Consider the following 22,269-nt stretch of genomic DNA (forward strand, 5'->3'; position numbering starts at 1 on the left):
AGTTCAGGCTGGCCTTGAGCTCACTTTGTAGCCCAGGCTGGTCTCGAACTCGCAATGATCCTCCTGCCTCAGCCTCCTGAGTGCTGGGATTACAGGCGTGTGCCACCACACCCGGCTTTTTTTTTGTCTTTTTGAGACAGGGTTTCACTGTGCTGCCCTTGAACTTGCAGCAATCCTCCAGCCTCAGCCTCCCAAGTGCTGAGGATCTTTACTTTTTGAGATAGGGTCTTGCTGTTCCTTAAATTGGCCAGGCTAGGCTTGACCTTGTGACCTTCCTGTGTGCCAGTGTACCCAGTTTTAGTTTGAGTCAGGGCCCAGCTAAAGTGCCCAGGCTGAGGCTGGCTTTTAACTTGAAGATCCTCCGGCCTTTGCCTCCTGGGTAATTGGGATTATAGGTGTATGCTGACAGGTCCAGCTGTAAGTCATAAAGGTGGTCATTTTTGTTTGTTTTTTTGGTCCTTTTGAGACAGGGTCTCGCTATGCAGTTCAGGCTGCAGTTGAGCTCACTTTGTAGCCCAGGCTGGTCTCAAACTCAGCAACAATCCTCTTGCCTCAGCCTGCCGAATGCTGGGATTATAGGTGTGCACCACCATACCCAGCCATTAAGTTTTTGAGTTACCTCCGTGTCTTCCATACAGGCTACACCAATTTACATGAACACAAGAGTATGTGAGGGTTCCCTTTTCTCCGCAACTTTGTCAGCTGCTGTTTCTGTCCTTTGACTTTCCTACCACACAGATTCTAACAGGTGGGAGGTGAAATCTCGTCCTTCCCTCTGAAATGTAAGATGTGGGGGTGTCCTGCCTACCTGTGAGGCGGTCTGTGCCCTTATTTCCTTCTTACCTTGGTGTCTGAATCCACAGCATCGCCTTGAGCAACTGGTGGTTTGTGGCTCATCTGACAGATCTGCTAGATCACTGCAGGCTCCTCCAGTCTCACAACCTTTAGTAAGTCAGCCAGACACACTGACTTTTCTGGGGTCGGCTATGCTGAATGGAAGGGTGGTTGGGCTGGGGGAAGGGGCCCTGAATAGAGCAGGCCTGGGTTCTTGATCTACTGTTACGTTTTATTCCAGTTTTGGTTCCAACATGAGAGAGTTCCTCCTGCTGGAATATGCCTCAGGGCTGTTTTCTCATCACAGGTAGGAAGGCCCAGGGGCCTAGGGTACGCTGGGGTGCTCTTCATCCAGGGGGCCTGGGACTGTGCTCTCCTCTCTGGTTCCCCGAGGACTACAGAGGGTGTCAGAGAAGAGAAGGCTTAGGTACCAAGCTCCAGGCTCACCTGGCTCTCATATCTGTCCTCCTGGGACCTTTGCAGTCTCTGGCAACTGGGGGTAGATTATTTTGACCACTGCCCTGAGCTGGGCCGCGTTTCCTTGGAGCTGCATATTGAGCGGATCCCTCTCAACACTGAGCAGAAAGCCCTCAAGGTGCTGCGGATTTGTGAGCAGCGGCAGATGACCGAACAAGGTGAGTTGGCTGTCCTCGCTACCACTGGGGGGCACACATCGGGGCACTGAAGCTGCACTCCACCACAGTGAAGAAGAGCTAGGACACAAGACTTACTAGAGAGGAACAAAGTAGAGGGTCCTTCTTTTTTTTTAGAGAAGACCCTGACCCACTTGTCACATTTGCTTTATAAGCCCAGGCTGGAGTTGGTACTGGGGTTTCTATCCAGGTGGGCTACTGCTGCTAGCAAAGTCTGAGCAGGTCGGGAAGGGGTGCAGGTGTGGTGGCTTATGGCTGAGCAGGAGCACAGGGAGATGAGTGTACACAACTCTGCCCCCACGATGACAACCCGTGTCACTGCTCCTAGCACTGTGACACATACACATTTGGCCATATCAGAAAACATGGTTTTCTGATCTGGAGTGGCATACGCGTGTAATCCCAGCACTCGGGAGGCTGAGGCAGGAGGACTTCCAAGAGTTTGAGGCCAGCGTGGACTACACAGTGAGTTCAAGGCCAGCCTGAACTACAGAGTGAGACCCTGTCTCAAACAAAACAAAACAAAACTGTCTGAGAGGCGAAGGAAGATAGGCTTTGAGGATGATGGAGAGGCTGGTATGTGGGAAGAAAGCACATCCCCCCATAAAGCTAACTGTGTGGAGTAGTGGTTCACTGTACCATTAGCAGAGAGGTGACACTGTTAGCAAACTCAGAAGTTTCCAGTGCTGTTGGCCTGCCTGTGCTTGGGGCCAGGAGCAACTTTGGGATGCAGTGAGGCTGTGGGAAAGCCATGCCTGTCACCACAGTGCTCCTGAAGGGAGTGGTAATGGCTGAGAGGCTTTGCCTTCTGTCTCTCTCCTGGGAAGTCCGCAGCATCTGTAAGATCTTGGCCATGAAGTCTGTCCGTAACAATCGCCTGGGCTCTGCCCTCTCTTGGAGCATTCGTGCCAAAGATGCTGCCTTTGCCACACTGGTTTCAGACAGGTGAGTGCAGCTGGTGATAGCTCTGGGAGTCGTGTGGGGGTCATGTGGGAGGTTGGAGGTCGAGGAGTGGGGCTGGAGCTGCTTTCTGATCTCCTCCGGTCCGGGCCCTGCAGGTTCCTCAGGGATTACTGTGAGCGAGGCTGCTTTTCTGACTTGGATCTCATTGACAATCTGGGGCCAGCCATGATGCTGAGTGATCGGTTGACATTCCTGGGTGAGTCTCTCATCTCTGTCCCTTGGGGAACTGTGGACCACTGTAGAGACTGGAACTTATTCTAGATTGGTGCACTTCCTTCTTGGTTAGCCCACACTCCAAACCACATAGGGATCCTGTGTGTGACTGCAGCTTTTTGCTTGTTGTTTTTTGATACAGGGTCTTGGTCTGTAATCAGGCTGGCCTCGAACTCACAGCAACTCTCATGCCTTAGGCTCCTGAGTGGTGGGATTTGGTAACATTTTATTTTCCAGTAATTTCAAGCTTGGAGAAAACTTACAAAAGTCACATAAGGTATAAGGATCTCCTATATACACTTTTCATAGATTCACCAGTAACTTGTCTTTTTTCTCGTTTATCTTCTCTGGTGATCCACCAGGTTTTGGGAACAATTTAAGCATAAGTTGGAAATACTTTGCCCCTTTCTCTTTATAAAGGCTTCAGTTTGTATTTCACTCTATAACAATAGTTACCAAAAACAAGCAATCAGTCACTTGCTAGGAGTGGTGGTGCAGGTGCACGGCTGTAATCCCAGCACTCCAGAGGCTGAGGCAAGAGGACTGATGTGAGTTCAAGGCCAGCCTGGGCTACATAGTGAGTTCAAGGCCAGCTTGAACTACAGAGCAAGACCCTGTCTCAAAACAAAAGTCATTGATACAAAACTCTCATCCACAGTATTGGTTGTCTTGGTAATAATGTACTTAACTATGTCCAGGATAACAAATTTAGCTGCCATCTCTTTAGTGTTTCTGTTGTGTTGGGTTTTTTTTCCTTTTGGTGCTAGGATTGAACCTAAGGTGTCGCATACGTGAAACACTTCCTTACCACTGAGCTATACCCCCATTTCTTTGTATGTCCTGGATGTTGAACTGAGGCCTGAGCTACATCCTCAGCCTTTTTTTTTTTTTTCCCTCTGGTACTTGGAATCGAACTCATGACCTTGTGCTTGCCAGGCAGGCCCTATGCCGCTAAGCTAAATCCCCAGCCCCTATCCCTCTTATTTTTTTGAGGCAGCGTCTTGTTAAGTCTCTTAACTAGGCCCAGGTAGGGCTTAAACTTTCCATTACTGCTGTGTGCACCATCTCTGATTTCCAGCTCTTGTATTTTTTGAGACAAGGTCTTACTAAATTGCCTAGGCTGAACTCGAACTGACGTTCCTCTTGCCTTATCTTAGAGACATGTGCCACATGCCTGTACCCTCTCCTCTTTTTTAGGGCTGGGGTAACCTTTGTAGGTGTCATCAGGGAGCCATTTAGGGGATGCAGGGTGATGTACTGCTCCTTCTGCCAACAGGAAAGTACCGGGAGTTCCACCGACTGTACGGGGAGAAGCGTTTCAGCGACGCCTCATCTCTTCTGCTGTCCCTGATGACCTCTCAGATTGCACCCCGCTCTTTCTGGATGACTCTGCTCACAGATGCCCTCCCTCTTTTGGAACAGAAACAGGTTAAGGCTTGAGTCCTTGGGGATTTTCTTGTCCACCTTTTGTAGCTCTCCAGAGCTTGGTGTGTATCTATTGCGGACATACATACTATTTTCAAGTAGCTTTGTGTGAGCACTCATCATCTTCCACTATGTACCTGTGCTCTGAGTCCAGTTTTACACTGAAATACCACAGCTGTCCAGCGCCAGTACTGTGCCTAGGGCCTGACTTGAGGGCCGGATGTGAGAGTAGGAAGCTGCTCCCTGCATCAGGGCTCCTCCGTGCACACGGGATGAAGACCTCTTCTGAACTTAGGCCCAGGCCGGTACCAGCACGGGCCTGGGCTGGGGAGCAGCTTAGTAAAGAAGCCCATCTCTCCTAGGTGATCTTCTCAGCAGAACAGACGTATGAGCTGATGCGATGCTTGGAGGACCTGACCTCAAGGAGGCTGGAGTGTGGAGAGCCCGATGCCCAGAAACCCCAGGTCATTTTAGCTTCCTGATGGATGGTTCCCTGGTGAGGGAAAAGGCTCCCCGTCTTGAGCTTTGTCTCCTCTACCTGTGTTCCTGAAACACAGGTCAGTTCCTGACCCCGTAGGAACTCTCACGCCTCTTAGTTACTGCTTCCCTGTAATTGTGCCAGGCCAACTTTTTTTTTTTTTTTTTGTCGTCTTTTTGAGACAGGGTCTCTATGCAGTTCAGGCTGGCCTTGAGCCACTTTGTAGCCCAGGTTGGTCTTGAACTTGCAAAGATTCTCCTGCCTCAGCCTCCCAAGTTCTGGGATTACGGGCATGTACCACCGTGCCCGGTGCCACACCAACTTTTTTTTTTTTTGTTTTTTTTCCGATACCAGGAATCAAACTCACAACCTTGCACTTGCCAGACAGGTGCTATGCCACTGAGCTAAATCCCCAGCCCCCACACCAACTTGTTAAAAGTGGATGGTTCTAGTCTTCTGGTCTCCATACTTTTTCTGTTGATTGGTTGCAGTGGCCCATACGCTTACATTGAAAATGGAAGTGTTAAATGCCTTCTATTTTGTGGGAGCCACTGCCTGCTGTTCCTCACACCAGCTCTCTGCTTTTTAGGATGATGATATAGAGACCACCAAGGTGGAGATGCTGAGACTTGCTCTGGCCAGGAATCTTGCACGGGCAATTATAAAAGAAGGCTCACTGGAAGGTTCCTGAGGTCAGCTAAGAGCTCCCGCCGTGTGGTAACTTTGTATGGCAATGTAAAATAGCTTTTTAAAATAAATGTTCTCTTTGGCAAATAAAGTCCAACCAAGGAGTTTTTATCCATGTCTACTCTGAACCTAAGATAGCAAAATGAAGAGAATGTTTTATGTTTTAGTGAGATGGGTCCTGCTATATTGCCAAGCTGGCCTCAACTCTGTTGGGTTCAGAGGATCCTCCTGTCTCAGCTTCCTGAGTAGTTAGGGCTACTAGCTTGGAACAGTGTGCCTGACTTGTTCTTTAATAAGCAAGTGTCTTCCCTGGTCTCATAAGAGAGCCTACCCCAAGGTAGGAATGGTCAACATAGAATCCTGCTTGTAACTGGAAACTTGAACAAGAGTGAGTCCTTGTAGTTAACTTAGGCTTGAAATCTTGTTTTAACCCCAAATCATCTGCAGCACTATCTTTTTGATTATCCTAAAAGGTTTCAGCAATCCATACTTTTTAGCGCCCTCTCCCCCCACCTGGAACTCACAGGTGGCACCTTCCCCTTGGGGCAAATGGTATCTATTATAAGGATTTCAACTAGGGTAAAAATAGTTTTATTTAACATGCAGCAAAACAAGGGCAGCAGAGTTGGTACATCCAGTACAGCTGTTTGCCACAAAGCAGTGACCTCAATTGTAGGAGTAACACTGATAACTAATTTTAATGTCTAAAGCTTCTTATTAGGGTACTTTTCCACACAGTAATCCCATAGACATTCCCAGGGCTGCAGCAGCTAGTCTCTGGAAAGCTCTTGGATTTATTCCTTAAGTAGTGAAAACTATTCACTTTTGACCTGTCTTGATGAAGCAGTGAAACCTGCTCACTAAAGGCAGTAAGGGGAGAGGAGGGTGAGATGACCTCTGGATACAGAGCAAGGAAACCTGGCAAGGGGCAGGAGGGCCAGGGGGGCCAGGGGCTGTGGCTTGTGTCACCTTTTCCCAAGGTGCTGGCTAACTGAGCCTGTCCACCTGAGCTGTCTGCCCATCCCCAGCTTCTGTGGCAGCTGCTGGTCCTGGTGCCTTGTGGCTCTCAGTGTGCCTTGCCCAGGGGCAGCTGGGATGAGACTACTGGAGCAACAGGCTCTGGAAGCTTGGTTCAAGTGTGGCCTCTCCCTCACCTTATCACCTCCCAGCCAACTCCGTGCTGGCAGTGCCCCTGTGTAGCTGGGGGACGGTGGGGATTTCCATGCAGCACGAAAGGACATAATTCCAGTGCAATGTGCTTGACCCTGAGGCCTCCCAGGCCCAACCAGAAGTGCCATATCACACATCTGGCAGGAAGGAGGCCAAAGCAGGAGGACACAGGGTGATGGGAGTTGTCCTTCCTCTCGGAGATGCTAGGGGAAGGAGAACCGTGGATTTCATGCCAAGCAGGAGGTAGTGAGTAGGATGGCCTGTCACACAGGAGGCGTACTTTCCCCAAATAGCTCCCAGCGCTTGCTTCTGAAGGGCAAAAACTGGTTCTCTTCATTTTCCTTTCCTGTCCCTACTTGTTGCTGTCATGAAGCCAGGTTGTTCCTGATAGGCTGAGTTCCACATCCTGCTGAGATGTTCACAAGGCAGCCTATCACCGCTGACGGACAAGTGCAGAACTCATCCGGTGGCCATTCCGGGGTGCTGCTGCCCACAGAAGGCAGGTGGATTCCAGGGGACTCCAACCCCTCACTTTGGGCCCCTGGCTTTGCCCACCTCAGTGGAGGTGGCACTAGAGCCTGCCAGTAGGGGAAGCACAGGCTGGCAACAGGGGCTGCAGCCTCAAACCTCTGTTCTTACAGGGATCCAAGACCTCCCTCTCTTTAGAATCCTCCCCCAGGCACCAGGGATACCAGTACAGGGAGAAACCTATTCCAGGGCTAGGGTCTACTGTCCCAGAACAGCAGAATCAACAGGAGCTGTTTCCCACCCCTGACAGTATATGGCCACTTCAAGTCACACAGGTAGATAAAAAAAAAAAGGTCCTTTTAGGGGCCCACAGGAGAGATTATCACAGCAGCAGGATGGCTCCCAGCATAAGTGCCCAGGGCCCCCAGTCCATGTCAAAGCTACAAGTGCTGCTGTCAGGATGCTGAGTGATTAGACTGGAGCCCTGTCCATTTTGGGGCAGCCTGCTTGGCTTAAAAGTGGAGATCACCGCATCTTTTGGGGTCATAGGTTCCCCCACTGCTCCACAGGAGGGAACTGGTCCACCTCGCCCACCTCTGTGCTCAGCTGCTCCCCAAGAACAAAGGTCAGCTTATACCGGAGTCGCACCTTCTCCTGTGACAGAAGGCAGCAGGTGAGCAAGATCCAGTCCATGTGGTCTCTTCCCCACTGTCCTCATGGCCCTGTGCATCCCTGTTCCCACTGTGTCCACCCACACTTGGGCACCTAACTTAGGGCAGCAAAGGAGAGGTAATGCTGCAGGCTGGAGAGGTCACCTCAAAGTTTAGGGAAGAAGTCCTAACCTGGGGTAGCTGGGACCTGGGCTCTTCCACTGCTTACCTTCATTGGGTTGGCCAGCAGCATGACCTGGGTGATGGCTGCAGGTGGCTGGATGGGACTGAATGGAGAGAGTTCTGTCCCAGAGGGTGGCTGCAGCTTCACTTTCATTGACTATGGAGAAAGACAAGAAAAGTACCTTTAAAGAGAGCTGGCCCATGCCCTGGACAGGAAATGGGTCTGATCATAGTGGATGCACATGTGTACACACACTGCCATCTGCTGGCCACTGAAAGGACCTCCAAGCAGTGGGATCAACATAAAGGCAATTTTGGCCTCTGGGGGCCCAGGAAGCTGGCAGTACCTTGGGCACTGCAGCCTGTAGCACAATGCTCTTGACTGGCAAAGGAGCTGTGTTCAGCATGGATACCACCACTACCAGCACATCGGGCCGTCCTGGTGGACACTCCTTGGCAAAGTGGAAGAGGATACGGAAGCCATTTTTATCATAGGCTGTCACAGGAAGGGCACTACCTGCAAGAAGGGGCATGAGTGTGGTAAGAGAAAAGGGTCAGACACCCTAGAGCCCTGGCAGTACACACTGTAGCTAAGTAGGGAAGAGAAAGGAGACCGTGTGGCCATAATTACTGTGCTGTCTTAATGGAGCCAGGGAAAGGCCCTCTGATGGGCGCCTGAAGGCCACACTCATACGCAACAAGCACAGCCTGAGACAGCAGGGAACTGGACACCCTAGGGACCTCTGCACAAAGCACCCATACCCACCCACCACATGACCTATAATGCATGGCTGCGGGCCCCGCTTCCCTTCCCACCTCCAACACCTACTAGGCTTGATGGATTCCAGGGGCACGTGGACACTGGCCAGGGAGAGCTCAGGCCCCTTCATGGGGCTGCCCTGGGACTGGAAGGCCGATGACTGGAAGAGAGGGCTGCTGGGTCCAGTGGAGAAGGGCAGGAAAGGCCTGGCAGGAACGGGGGTAGGGAGCAGTGGGGAGGTCGTGGCCCCAGGGGAGAAGCAAGAGGAGACAGGTTTCACTAAGCCCGAGGTCCTGGGAGGCAGGAAGGACAGAGGGAAAGTCAGCATAGGCCACAGCTGCTGGGCCAACCCCACCCAGGTGCCCAGGCCAGAGATGGCACTTAGCCACCCCCCAGCCCCAGCTTCCAGCCCTGACTGACTGATGGAACCAAAAATTTTCCCAGTCCCGAGGCTACAACCCACCCCCTTCCCCCACTCATTACACTTTGGCCTCTTCTAGAAGCTGATCAAGGGCATCCAGGTGGTTCAGGGTGCTGTCACCCAGTGCTGAGTTGTGGAACTCAGGGGCTGCATGCTCAGCCTTTGGGGCCAAAGCTGGGGCAAGTCCGGAGGCGAACATGAAGGAGACCGCGCTGGGGCCAGGTGTGCTGGCTGGGACCACAGGGGCTGGGAAGCAAGACGGCGGTGGAGCTTGGGACTTGCTTGATGGGAGAGTGGAAGGCGGGAGCAAGGGCCCCTCTGAGGAGCAGGCAGCAGGCCCCATCCTGGGGCTGAAGAAGTCCACGCTGGGTTGTTCACTCTGCACAGTGAAAGGAGTGGTAAGCAGAGGGCTGCTGGCAATGGCCCACCACCCGCTGCATCTGTCTTTCCCTAGGTGTCTGGAGGGGGCCTGTCACAACCTGGGGAGTAGCTGCCTCCAAGGACAGGGCCAGAGAAAAGCCCTTGGGAGCATGCTGCACTGGACAGTGCTCTGGAGGGTAAGAACAGCCTGGGCTCGGGCTAAGCACAGTCAAGCACCGATCAGGAAAGAGAAGATGCTGGCGAGTGAAGGTTCTGGGCCAGCACTTCACCTTTGCTCCACACCAGACTGTGTCCATACCTGCAGCAGGTGCCACTGGCTATTTCCAGCTGACTCTTTGGGAAGGGCGGTGGGGGCTGGGTCTGAGAGTCCTGAGAATACAGAAGAAAACTCGGTGAGAAGAGGCTCAGCCCCGGCTCGCCAGGGAAGGGAAAAGGGACGAGACTGTACAGGAGGTGGGGAGAAGGTGTTTTCCTAGCAGCTGCTAGACAGTGAAGCGATCCCCCTTCCAATCTTAGCAGTAAGGCAGAGGAGTTTCCCAGGGAACGTGAGAAGCAGAGCAAGAGCCACAGGCTGTCCACAGGGAGATGGCTCTGGCGGTCCCCAGGGACAAAAACTTGACTGATAAGCATGCTAGAGACCCCTCAGACTTCCTGACTTCAGTCTTCCCCTCAGGCCACCCCAGAGGAAGGCCCCACGGCTGCCCTGCAGGATGTACCTAAGCAGAGCAGCTCCTCGTCCAGCAGACAGAGGGTGTTGCTTGTGCTGCTGGGCGCAGGGGGAGCCTCGGCCTGGCTGGACGAGCGGCTGCGTGGAGGTCCCAAGGTATGGGGAGGTGGAGGGAGGATAGGGATGCCTGAGGAGGGTGGGGTGGGCACTGGGGCCGACACTGGGGGTGAACTGTTAGGCGTGTCCAACTCAGCAAGGTCGATGAGAGTGCCTTGATTACTGGAGTAGCTGTTTCCTGGGTGGGTCACAGAAGAGGAACAATAATCAGAGGTCATTCTGGTGGCTGCAGCAGGAGACAGGACCCGGGGCACAGCCGCCAGGGCTCTAGCCTCTAACTCCATTAAGTGGCTTTTCTTCTAGAGGACACTGAAAAGCAGGCAGGGAAACCAGTATATCCCCACCTGAGGAAGCTGGAGGGGCCCTAGGCGTGGCTTAAGAGTCCCCTAGGCCCTGTGGGCTGTCATGTGGTCAGCCTGCAACTGGCGGTGGCCTGGAGGGTCCCAGAACACGTTACCTTCAGAGTCAGGCAGGGCTGAGGTGGTCTCCTCACCATTGATGACCTGCCCTTCAATAATTGTTTTATAAGAGTTGATGACCCGGGAGAGGTTGTCACTGGCCTGCAGGATGTCCCCTACAGCAAGAGAGAGAGAGATCCCTCATTCCTAGCTGTGACAACACAGTATCAAACTCCTGATTCATCCACACCAATCACTCTTTCACTCACCCAAACTATTGTCATTGTCCTCTGTCTCGCTGGCTAGTTTAAATAATGTCCGTCTCTTGTTCTCACACCGATCAAACAGTTCCTGAGAGAGACCCAGAACATGAAAATCACAAGTGGCCCTGCAATCGTGACTCAGCAGTCATGCTCGGAAAGTGGCAGGGCTCTGCTAGGTACCATGGACAGTTACTGGCAGAATCGGGACTAGAGAACACAGCCTTCTGCTCGCTTCCACCAAACCTCAGCACCAAGCTGTTGACAGTGAGTCACTGTGCTCAGATGACAGAGAGAAAGCAAGCCCCTTCTTGCCTCCTAGACAGACATGTGCCTCAGAACTGAAGACAGCCACCCAGTCACAGCCTGGGCCGCCAGGGGAAGCCTCTGTCCAGTTGTCCCCAAGGCGGAGAGCTGGGGTGAGCACCGAGGGCAATGTCTAGAGACACGGACAAGGGTTCCCTGGGCCATGTTAGCCGACTCTGTAGCAGCGGGGTGCTACCTTTCAATTCCCTGCTGCTGCACAGATGAACAAGCTCACGAAGAGCAAGTGAGCGGATGGGCAGGTGTTCTGTCGCAACAGGCAGCGCTGTGGGCAGCTCTCAGCTGGTGGCACCTACCTTCATGAGCTCTTTGTCTGCCTCCGATGAGTGTTCTTGGCTGTAGTGAAGCAGCATCTCATGGAGCAGCTTCACATTATTGTTGACCTCCTCCAGGGTGTGCACGCGCTTGGTCACCTTCTGGATGCGTGCTTCATCCTGTCTCAGCCAAGAGGGTCCAAGGGTGAGCTCACCTAGTCAGTTCCCACACCAGTGGAGGATGCGGGGGAGGCCACTTGCCCAGAGCAAGAGCAGAGGTGAAGCCAGAACTCTGCTCAGTGCACACTTCCTGGGACCACAGGCCTTAGACCCAACCCACAGTTTTTTTTTAACAGTGACACCCCTCACTCTCCCTCTCTTTTTTCCTTCCCCATTCCTCTTCCGTTCACTCCGGGAGAGGCTGTGGCCGAGGAACAAGGCAGGCCAACACCCCGGGGGAGAGACTTCTGCTCTGTGGCTGCAAACTCCTCTGCCCCCTGCCCAAAGGACTGGGGTCCACTCACTTCCTTCACCATAGACTTGATGAGCTTGTTGGCCTCTTGCAGGTCATCTGGGTTTTTGCTCTTCAGCAGTTTGGCTAAAAGCTGGAAGACAAAAATGCTAAAGAGCAAGAGAAGCAGCAGGGTGTGGCGGTGTATGCCTGTAATCCCAGCACTCAGGAGGCTGAGGCAGGAGGATTGTTGCAAGTTCAAGACCAGCCTGGGCTACAAAGTGAGCTCAAGGCCAGCCTGAACTGCAAAGTGAGACTTTGTCTCAGAAAGGAAAAAAAAAGAGGAAGAAAAGGACAGCACTACCCCACCCAACGTGGAAGCCACGAAGAAATTTGGCTTTGAAACAGCAGTGTCAAAAAACCATTTCCTCCTGTTGCCCCTACTTTACCTTGGATTTTTCCTCATCATCAAAAACAGGGTTTTTGGGACGAGCAGGTGGAGAGGGGATCAGTGTCCTGTCCACAGGGACTGGTGGGTCAGACTGCACTATGCCTGAAAAGGGACACAAGCGGCAGAGCGTGTGCTCAGGCTGCGGTCACCTTGTCCCCCCTGCTTACACCAAGGGCCACACCACTGCCATCAAGACCTGATGGGGGAGCAGGAGATGGCAGGCTGCTCACACCTTATCCCACCAAAACTCCAGCTGAGCCCTCCCTTGGCAACAAACACCAGCTTCAGGAAGAAGAAGGGAGGAAGTCTGGGGATCCCCCAAACCACCCCTTTCCTGCCGGCCATGGCAGCCAGAACCCTTCAAGGGCTCCCCTGAGCCTGCATAAGGCAGATACTTACCCTGTCTCTTCAACATGTGGTAGGCATCTTTGATCTTTGCTTCTTCTGGCAGGGCCACTGTCCAACTATAAAGTAGCTCAATGACCTTGGTCTTCACTTTCTCAGATACCCTGTCCCCCAGGTACTAGGAGGCAAAAGGAAATGGGTAAACCTAGGAACTGCAGTTTAGAGCGATGACAGGGTTGCTTATTACTGTCTAAACCTACTCAAACCTGGTAGAGGTTAACACAGGTGTGAGGGCAGTGAGGTCAGGGGAGGGGAGGCACTTCCCGATGGCACAGCCATGTCCACGTGGACACAGTGAGTGGTTAGAAAGGGCCCAAAAGCTCATGCCCACACTTCCACACACAAGCTCCTTGAAACTAACTGCAGTTCATCCTGAAGGACTCCATGAGAATGCCGTGGGTGAGGGAAATTGTTCCCTCTGCTTTGTGTGCCCAGAGATAAGCGACAGAGCCTGACCAGCAGAGTGACCAAGCAGTGAGGGCCGCCAGCTCCTGAGACCCATGGAAGACGGACCCAAACACCCACAGCTGCTGTGCGCTAGGAGCCTGGAATCCTCGCTGCCCAGGCCCCTCCCTGGGTGCACACACGGCTGCTACCACTGTACCGCCGGCCCCCTCTAGGCAGCCCCAGGACCTGCTCAGTCATCCAACTACCTCCAGGGGCCAGCTCTCCAGGACATGAGGGTCAGCCCTGTGGAAATGCTGGGTGAGCACAGAAAGTCAATAAAATGCAACACAAGAAAAGTCCCTGGAAGGGGGGAAACTGACACTGACTGACCTTTGGAGAGACGACTTTGATTAACTCATTCAGAAACCGGAACTTCCCCACTTCGTTATGAAATCTCCTCCCACAGTTCTTCATGCCTGCCTCCAGGACCTGCAGCCACACGGAGAAGTGCTCAGTGTGAGACTGGCACCAGCAAGAACTCAGAAATACTTGCAGGTGAAAGAATCTGACGTGAGAAGTGGGGTGCTGTGCCCCATGAACACACAGCTAAGTTACAGGGTCACTCACCATCCACACAGCAAATGGAACAGCTCTGCTGAGGACGCTATGCTGAGACCCAGACACCAAGGCCTGGAAGGTGCCTTCCTTAAAGTTACTATCCTTGTATTTTACGGATGTGGAGTACTAAGGACTGGGGACGTAAAGTTTCTCTAACTCAGGGTCCAAAGTCCTTTCCACAGGCTGACCAATATTTGGGAGCGGGATGCTGGGTGATAATCTTTAAATTCTGCTATCTCTTGCCAGGTGTAGTGGTGCACGCCTGCAATCCCAGCACTCAGGACGCTGAGGCAGGAGGATCGTAACAAGTTTGAGACCAGCCTTGGCTACAAAGTGAGATCAAGACCAGTCTGAACTACATAGCAAGACCCTGTCTCAAAAAGACAAAACAAAAACAAAACACCTGCTATCTCCAGTTTAAACTTCCTCTGAGGTTTATGTATTCTGTGCTGCCTATGCCCCCCGGGCCTGCCTGATTTAACACACAGGATATCCAGGACCTTTTGCTAGTCTTTGGGTGCATGTGCTGAGAGCCACCAAGACCTGATGGGTGTGAGGAGCACCCCAGGCAGGTGGCTTAGCCACTGTTTCGTCTGAGGGTAAAGCCCTACCGTCAGGGCCTGCACCGCCTCCCATTCCTGTGGAGACTGGATCTTGTGTGCCAGCAGTCGGACAGCAATCTGGGGCCTGGGGAATAGGAAACCAGTCAGCACACCAAGTCGGGCCATCTGGCCAGTGTTCCCTGGCCAATTTTTGGCTTTTCCAGTCAGCTTTCTCCTGCTTCTAACAGTGTTGAGACTTACCCTTCAAGCTCTTTGTTGATCTGATCACAAAAGCCAATTATGTATTCCCAGTCTTCCTGGCGATTGGAAGGATTGGTGGCTTTATCTTGGGACAGAACAAAGAGGAAGACAACTGTTATGAAGAGCAACAGAAAGTTTTCTTCAGAATTTTTAGGCGCCAAAAGTTTGCTCCTGAAATTGTTTCATAGAGAATCCCCCAGTAGTTTAGTCAGAGCTGTGCGTGGTGGCGCACACCTGTAGTCTCAGCATTTGGGAGGCTGAGTGGGAGGATTATCATGAGTTCGAGGTCAGCTTGAACTATACAGCAAAATCCTGTCTCAAAAAGCCAAAAACAAAAGTTCAGCAGGCAGCAAATGTAAATACTGCTTTCTGCCATTTTGGAAATCACAAATGGAACCTGTTCTCAAAATAAAAATACAAATTACTAAAATAGTCACAAATAAATGCCTTTACAAAATATGCATCTATAATTACAAATAACAACATAAAAATGAGCTAAGCGTTCAGGAAGCACACTTAGAAAATGAGTTTTTTGTTGCTGGTTTTTTCCCCCCTCAGTACTGAGCACTCGAACTCAAGGCCTTCATGATGAGCCACGTACCCAGGCTAGTTTTGGGTTCTTTTTTCTAACATAGGGTCTTGCTAAGTTGTCTCACAATTCCCTGTCTCTCAGAGGGTTGGGAACACAGGCATCCACCACCACAGAAAATGAGTTATTTTCTATACATCCTCCAAAAAGATTTCCCAAGACTTCATCTTCTTCACATAACGCTCATGACTGTCAAGCCTACAACACTCACTGACAACCCTGTTAGGCACCAGGCCCCCCGCAGTCTTCGCAGGGCCACACAAACAGAATCAAAGCTTGAATGCTTTTTCACAACCAATCACAAAGACAAACACTACAGAGGTCTCAGAGAGACCCTGAAGGTTTAAAATCCTGCCCCTAAATGCGAGTTCAGTAATAATTGGTTTGTGTCTCCTCCCTGTTACCCCCAGGAGGATGGCCCAGCTGAGGGAGGTTAAGTGGGCTGGCATCTCTGACTCAGATCCATAGTCTGCCTCTTTCAGGAAGCTCTCAAACTGTTTGCTCAGTTTAGGGCTTCAGGGTCAGAAGACAAATGGAAGAGACACACATCCTCTTAAAACATGCTGGCTTCTGAAGGAGGAGAGCGCCCTTCTGACAGGGGATGCTGTTACAAGTTCTGCACTCTGAACTCTTGTGATGGTGGGTGTGTTCTTCCTTTCTTCTTTCTGTGTGTGTGCATGGTATAGGGAAGGGACTGAACCAAGGCCTTGCACATGCTAGACAAGTGATCTAGCACTGAGTTACATCTCCAGCCTTTTTTTTTGAGACGGGGTCCTGGTGTGTAGTTCAGGCTGGCCTTGAACTCATGGAAATCCGGCCTCACTCTCCCAAGTGCTGGGACTACAGCTGTGCACCACCATGCCCAGCTCCCAGTCTTCTTTTATTTTTTATTTTGAGATACTGGTAAATTGGCCAGACTGGGCTTGAACTTGCAATTGTCCTACCTTCGTCTGAGTAACTGGGATTATAGGTGGGCACCATCACACCTCTGGGTTCTTTCTTTCTTTTGGTTTTTGTGAGACACGGTCTTACTATGTAGTGCAAGCTGCCCTTGAATTCACTTATGTACCCCATGTTGGCCTCAAACAGTGATTCTCTTGCCTCAGCCTCCTGAGTGTTGGTATTATATGTGTATGCCACCACATCCAGCTGATATTTTCTTAACTAAAAATCATCATATGAGCCAGTGGTGCATGCCTGTAATACCATCTACTCAGGGTGGTGAGGCAGGAGGATTGCAAGTGTAAGCCTGGGCATCTTAGCGAGCCCCTGTTTCAAAAAGGACTGGAGGTATGGCCCAGCACCAGAGTGCTTTAGCATATGTGAGGCCTGGGGCTCAACCCCCGGCACATGTGGGGGACAAGGGACATAGCTGGTGACTGAAATGTAGCAGGGACTTCAGGTGCACCACTGGGCACACGGCTCCCAGGCTCTGAGCGGAGGCTTCCCGGTGCTGAGGTTGGGCCTGCCTGGCAGCCTTTCTGTTTTGGTTGCAAAGACAATATTCTGGGGGCTACAGTTTGTACTTAAGAGGAAAAGAAGGGGGCTGTTCTTGATCTTGGAAGGAAATTCACAGACCCTTCAAAATGTCAAGTTTGAAGGGAAGTTACTAACTCAGTCAATGGCGGCCACTCAGAAAGAGATGCCTGGTAGTCCTGCACTGACGCCACAGCCGCCCTAGCAGGGCCTTCTCAAAAACCCCAAGGCTTCCCCACCTTTATGTGAAATGTTCTCAGGTGCTGGCCTGGCTTTGTTACTAATCCTGTCCTTTGAGATGTTTCAGGTCTTCACATGACTCCGAGCAGCGGCAAGACTCAATAATTAGCCTGAAGTGCCATACCCACTTCTAATGTTTTTAGCCATCTGGGAAGTCACAAACCTCAAGGGAGAGGAAAGATCAGTCCACTCGCTTCCCCAGTTCTCAGTGGGAAAAGTGGCTCCCAACAACAGTAAAATGTGAACCCCTGGCCCTATAAGCAATGACCTGTCACCAATTTAATCTCCCCAGGGCCACTGCACTTCGTAAAGTACTGCTGCCTCTAAAAAAATTCTTGCCTGTTTTTCACTCCTCTAGAATCCTGGGACCTTCACAGAACTTTCTATTGCAAATCTGCAGGGAGTGCTCTGCCTACACATGGCACAAAAAGCCCTGGTGTGAGCTAAGTCAGGGCTACCTCCCAGCGTCTGCTGCAGCTCTCCAGCAGCTCAGAAGGCGCATCTGTCACCTATAGGAGCCGGGAGAAACTACAAGAGATGCTGCCAGGTGACTCCAGCTGTCCATCCGCCTGCTGCTCCCCCAGCAGAGGCATGCACCCTTCCACCTACTCCACATTCCCTCACCTGACACAGGCAACACCGGAGCCTCCCCTTCAGACACTGCCTTCCAGAACCACCTCTCTGGGCTCCGCTCTGACTCATGGTTTCTGTCTATTTTCAGGTCTCTGGTGAAAGCCTCATTCTCTTCTGTTTCTGTGCCTCCAGATTTCCTGTCCTTATTTTCAGCGTGGTTCCATCCCCAGCCTTACTCTGTGGGGACCTCAAAATGTCACACAGGGCTAAGTGTGCACACCTATAATCCTAGGTATTCAGGAGGCTGAAGCAAGAGGATCGCAAATTTGAGGCTAACCTAAACAACTTAACAAACCTTTTCTCCCCCAAAAAAGGGGGGGAGGGGCTAGGGATGTAGCTCAGTGCTCCCTGGGTTCAATCACCAGTACTAGAAACGAACACACACATAGGATGGCAATAGGAGCAGCAGCAGCACTGACAACACTTTCTCAACATGGCTCAGAGAGTCCCAGAGAGCCAAATTCCATATGGCAATGATTTAGAAATAAGCAAATGCAAGAGCATGGGCTAGAAAGGGATCAAGGTCAACCTGCAGTGCCAGGTCTTGAACCAATGGAGAAACTTAGTCATCCAGTCTCACTCAGGCACCCACAGAAAATAAAAGGCTTGCCACACCTGAAGGGACTACAGAAGAGGTACTAGATACAGATCAGCCCTGAGGAAGTGATGCCCTTCTGATTTAACATGTAAGAAAGAATCAGTGCATAAAACAAGGCAGTATGTAATTATAAATGTCAATACGGTACAGAAACAAGTCTAAAAACAAACGCATCACTTCTCCCTGACTTCCCCATTTCTATAAATGGTGCTGTTATTTAAAAGCCCATTTTAAAGCTGGGATATAGCTCAGCAGAGCAGTGCCTGCCTGGCAAACTTGAGGTTCTGAGTTCAATTCCCAGTGCAAAAAAAAAAAAAAAAAAAGCCCATTTTACCTCAACTCCCAGGCACTCAGATTTGAAACCCCAATTTGATCCTTCGCTTTTCTTACCCATTCCTGTCAATCCTAGAGTCCTTTCCAGTATGTTTTTTTGAGATAAGATCACACTATAGAGCAGGCTGGCCTCACACTGTGTAGCTCAGACTGGCCTTTCAATGTCTTTTTCTTTTTCTTTTTTTTTTTTTGGTTTTTCTCTGGTACCAGGAACCGAACTCACGACCTTGCACTTGCCAGGCAAGCGCCTTTGCCACTGAGCTAAATCCCCAGCCCTCAATGTCTTTTTCTTTTTTGTCTTTTTGAGACGGTCTCAATATGCAGCTCAGGCTGGCCTTGAGCTCACTTTGTAGCTCAGGCTGGTCTCGAACTTGCAACAATCCTCCTGCCTCAGCCTCCCGAGTGCTGGGATTACAGGCGTGCACCATCACGCCTGGCTCAATGTCTTTTTAATCTCTCTGCCACCCCACCTCCTTTTTCTAAATATTTTTTCTGGTACTGGGAATCAAACTCACGACCTCCCGCTTGCCAGGCAGGCGCTGTGCCATTGAGCTAAACCCCCAGCCCCCCACCTCCTTTTTTAATACCTGATTTCAGAACTAGTTCTAACCTAGGCTATGTTAGGATGCATGTTATGCAAAACCCCTGTATCAATCTTTCCAATATGCTGATTTCATCAGGTATAGAAATGGAAACCTGATAACTAAAAATTTCAACTTCCTGGGCTGGAATTCCCACCTTCCCAGAATTTGATGCTATCTTTCCAGCTTTATCCCCCCAACACACACACACACACCCTCTAGGACTGCTGAGCCAACTGTGTACCCCAAACAGGCTGGCTCCCTCCACATCACCACCCAGTGCTTTCTTAGTAAACTTTTCCCATTCTTCAAGAGCTAACTTGAATGCTATCTCCCTGGTGCATCATTTTTCATTCTCCTTATTCCCACTCTCCTAAAAAACACACTGTCTGCATTTTAACACTTACAGCTTCTGCTTTGTATCTTTATCTGTTTATTTCTTTAATCACACCAGCATCACCTGCATCAAAGTGAAAGCAAAGACCTGAACATCCTAATTCTCAATAGTACTTTCCATAACGGTCTCATTAAACCCTGACTGATTGTGGCTGGTCTTCAGAAAGGCTGAAGTCATCAAGGGACAGTTTTCAGAGAAGGAGAATCTGAGCTGTCCCTCCCGCTCCACCCCACCCCCTTTTGGTGATTCTAAGATTGAACCCAGGGCCTCTCTCATCACATGGGGATGTGCTGAGCTACATCCCCAGCAAAATTTTTAAATTTTGTTTTTTTTGTTTTTGTTTTTCTTCCGGTACCAGGAATCGAACTCATGATGTTGCACTTGCCAGGCAGGCATTGTGCTGCTGAGCTAAATCCCCAGCCCCAAAATTTTTAAATTTTGATGCAGCATCTTATGAGGTTTCCCAGGCTGGTCGCAAACTTTGCAGCAGTAGGTTTGGTGGCAATGGTATGACTTGGTTAAACAGGACTTACGCTGAGTGTGGTGATGCATACCTGTAATCTAAGCACTTGGGAGACTAAGGCAGGACTGTCGTAGTTTGAGGGCAGCCTTAGCTACATAGTGAGTCCAAGGTCATCCTGAACTATATAGTGAGACCCAGTCTTTGTTTTTGTTCTGTTCTGGTGTTTTTTGTTGTTTTTTTTTTTTGGTTTTTTTTGGTCTTTTTTGACACAGGGTCTCGCTCTGCAGTTCAGGCTGGCATTGAGCTCACTTTGTCGCCCAGGCTGGCCTCAAACTCAAAAGGATCCTCCTGCCTCAGCCTCCTGAGTGCTGGGATTACAGACATGCGCCACCACACCCAGCATGAGACCCAATTTTAAATAGTACTAACCACTGTTACTCTCCTGTCTTGTTTTGAAATTTTGTATCATTGTTTTTATTGTTTTTTTCTCTTTAAAATGAAATAAATAAAAAGCAATAGGACATCTCCCTTGGAAGCATAATACAGGATGGACCAAGAGGAGAGGAGAGACCTGAGGCACTGGGCCAAGCAGAGGATGCTGCAGGTCAGGTGTGGTGGCTCATGCTTGTAATGTCAGCACTCGGGAGGCTGAGATAGGAGGATTGCAGCAAGTTCGAGACCAGCCTGGGCTACAAAGTGAGCTCAAGACCAACCTGAACTGCATAGCGAGACCCTCTCCCAAAAAGACAAAAAACAAAACAAAACAAAACAAAAAAACAGAGGATGCTGCAGTAATTCAGGCAAACCAGAGGGTGACAAAGACTCACTAAGATGGTGCCAACCTCAAGCACTTGTTTGTTGAATGGTACAATTCACACCATTCTGTCATTAAAACTATGTAAGTGAACAGAGGATAAGGATGGGAGAAATCTTAACAGTGTTCCAACTGTAAACCTAATGGGATAAGGTCAAAGGCCAGGCTCAGCTCCAGTCTCTACAGCAATCATCCCCTCCAGCTTCCCATCTCTAGTCTCCCTCTTTCATGTCCAAATATAACTAGAAACTCTGTAACTTTAAACTAGGCCTATTAGACTGCTTAGGTCACTTAAATTACTCCAGTATCCCATTGATATTTATGAATCAGACCATTTCCATTGTGGTTATATCCAGCTGGGTGGCTCTAGGCAAGTGGTCTGATTGGAGTTGGGGTGATCTCTTTTTGAGAAATTGTGGCAGAAGAACCACAAGGATATTTGGCAAACGATTTTAATGAATGGGTGTTGAGCACTCTGCACTCCTTGGAGATCAGAGCCATATAAGCAATAGACTTGGCCCATCCCTTCTGGGATGTGCTCCCCTTGGAGTCTAGGTTCAAACCCTTGAAGGGGAGCGTTTCTTAAGAAAAGGTCAGGCAACTGGAAGCAACAACCATCACTTCCAACAGCCTGAGACTCTACTTAGCACTACGCAGTATCTAGGCATCTTACCAGTCCAATTTCGTCTCCACTTAAAGAGGTCTCCAGCAGGGGCTGGGGATTTAGCTCAGCGGCAAAAGCGTCTGCCTGGCAAGCGCAAGGTCGTGAGTTCGGTTCCCGGTACCGAGAAAAACCAGAAAAAACAAAAACAAAAAACAAAAACCAAAACAAAACCAAGAAAAAAAAAAAAAAAAAAGGTCTCCAGGGAGTCAAGCCCTCAGGAAAGTTCACTTATGAACCCTTAGGCAGAGTGTTGTCCGCTAACAAGGTTAACCCTTATTCCTTCATACAACTGCAGCAACGCGCCGCTGTATCTACAGCTTCGCACGGTGCCCCCCGTCCCCCCGCTTTGAGAGTTTTGTTCAGATGTCCAACCGTGTGTGTGAGAATCTCAAAATCGATTAAACAAACCATGGAGAGCTCTATTATCGCTCTCTCTTTCACTTCAAGCATTCTCCCTAGGCAAAGCCGCTAGTTCTCAAATACATGCCAACAATTCTATAGCGGCGAGGAGCGTGTGTGTGGTCGCCAGCACCCACCGCTCCCGAAGCTTCACGCCTGGAGCTTTTCCCCTCAGGGAGCGGGGCGCAGGGGTCCCGGAGTCACAGCCCCAACGCAATCTCACAGCGCGAAGCCTGTCGGTCCTTAGAACTTGACTGTCATTTCCCCGGACCTGCGGCCGGGACCGTACCCAGAGCTGCCGCTGCAGCGCGCAGAGAGGGGACGATGCGCCGCAGGGAAGGGGCCCAGCCCGCGAGGGGCGTGATCGCCGGACGCTCGAGGCGAGGGCGAGCCCGGACGCCAGGTGCCACGCAGCACTACTGCGAAGCCCGGGAAAGGGAAGGGTGAGAAGCGGCGCGGCTCGCCGCTCGGGCACAGGCAGAAGCGGCCGCGCATACTCACTCAGCCAGGATTCCAAGCTCTCTCCTTCCGCCTCCGCCATACTGCAGCCGCCCTGGCCGACCTCGCGGCCTCAGACCTCGCGAGAGTCTGCCCGAGCCCAGCCGGGGCGGGGCCTGCATGGGGGCCTGAGAGGAGCGGGAGCTGCGGCTGAGGGTGGCGC

The 22,269-nt window shown here is 50.9% G+C and overlaps 2 protein-coding genes across 4 annotated transcripts in view; one reads left to right on the forward strand and one right to left on the reverse strand.

Annotated features, from left to right (window-relative positions):
- The window catches only part of Nup85 (nucleoporin 85kDa), a gene marked incomplete in the record, with an annotated part of 28,477 nt that extends 23,133 nt beyond the window's left edge, over positions 1-5,344 (forward strand). The window contains 8 exon segments of the mRNA XM_013508631.1: positions 864-947; positions 1,076-1,141; positions 1,318-1,469; positions 2,315-2,432; positions 2,546-2,646; positions 3,940-4,091; positions 4,451-4,552; positions 5,156-5,344. Coding sequence (XP_013364085.1) covers positions 864-947; positions 1,076-1,141; positions 1,318-1,469; positions 2,315-2,432; positions 2,546-2,646; positions 3,940-4,091; positions 4,451-4,552; positions 5,156-5,257 — 877 coding nt within the window.
- Positions 1,144-22,198, reverse strand: Gga3 (golgi-associated, gamma adaptin ear containing, ARF binding protein 3). 3 transcript variants are annotated; one of them, XM_013508629.1, is made up of 17 exons: positions 22,110-22,198; positions 14,422-14,506; positions 14,230-14,305; positions 13,391-13,489; positions 12,608-12,731; positions 12,207-12,310; positions 11,831-11,911; positions 11,349-11,486; positions 10,738-10,819; positions 10,528-10,644; positions 10,003-10,248; positions 9,585-9,655; positions 8,968-9,284; positions 8,554-8,777; positions 8,072-8,241; positions 7,771-7,881; positions 1,144-1,229 (listed from the first exon to the last, which is right to left on the reverse strand). In XM_013508629.1, the coding sequence occupies exons 1-17, from the start codon at positions 22,147-22,149 to the stop codon at positions 1,182-1,184; spliced, it is 2,133 nt and encodes a 710-aa protein (XP_013364083.1). In that variant the 5' UTR covers positions 22,150-22,198; the 3' UTR covers positions 1,144-1,181. The 3 variants fall into 3 exon arrangements, with proteins under 3 accessions (XP_013364083.1, XP_005412344.1, XP_013364084.1); XM_005412287.2 differs by lacking the exon at positions 1,144-1,229 and adding an exon at positions 5,829-7,545; XM_013508630.1 differs by lacking the exon at positions 1,144-1,229 and adding an exon at positions 7,437-7,545 and having other exon boundaries at positions 8,072-8,176.
- Positions 22,199-22,269: the final 71 nt, after the last annotated feature.

The sequence above is a fragment of the Chinchilla lanigera genome, unplaced genomic scaffold (assembly GCF_000276665.1).
Source record: "Chinchilla lanigera isolate Chin_1 unplaced genomic scaffold, ChiLan1.0 scaffold00152, whole genome shotgun sequence".
In the NCBI taxonomy this organism is placed as follows: Eukaryota; Metazoa; Chordata; class Mammalia; order Rodentia; family Chinchillidae; genus Chinchilla; species Chinchilla lanigera.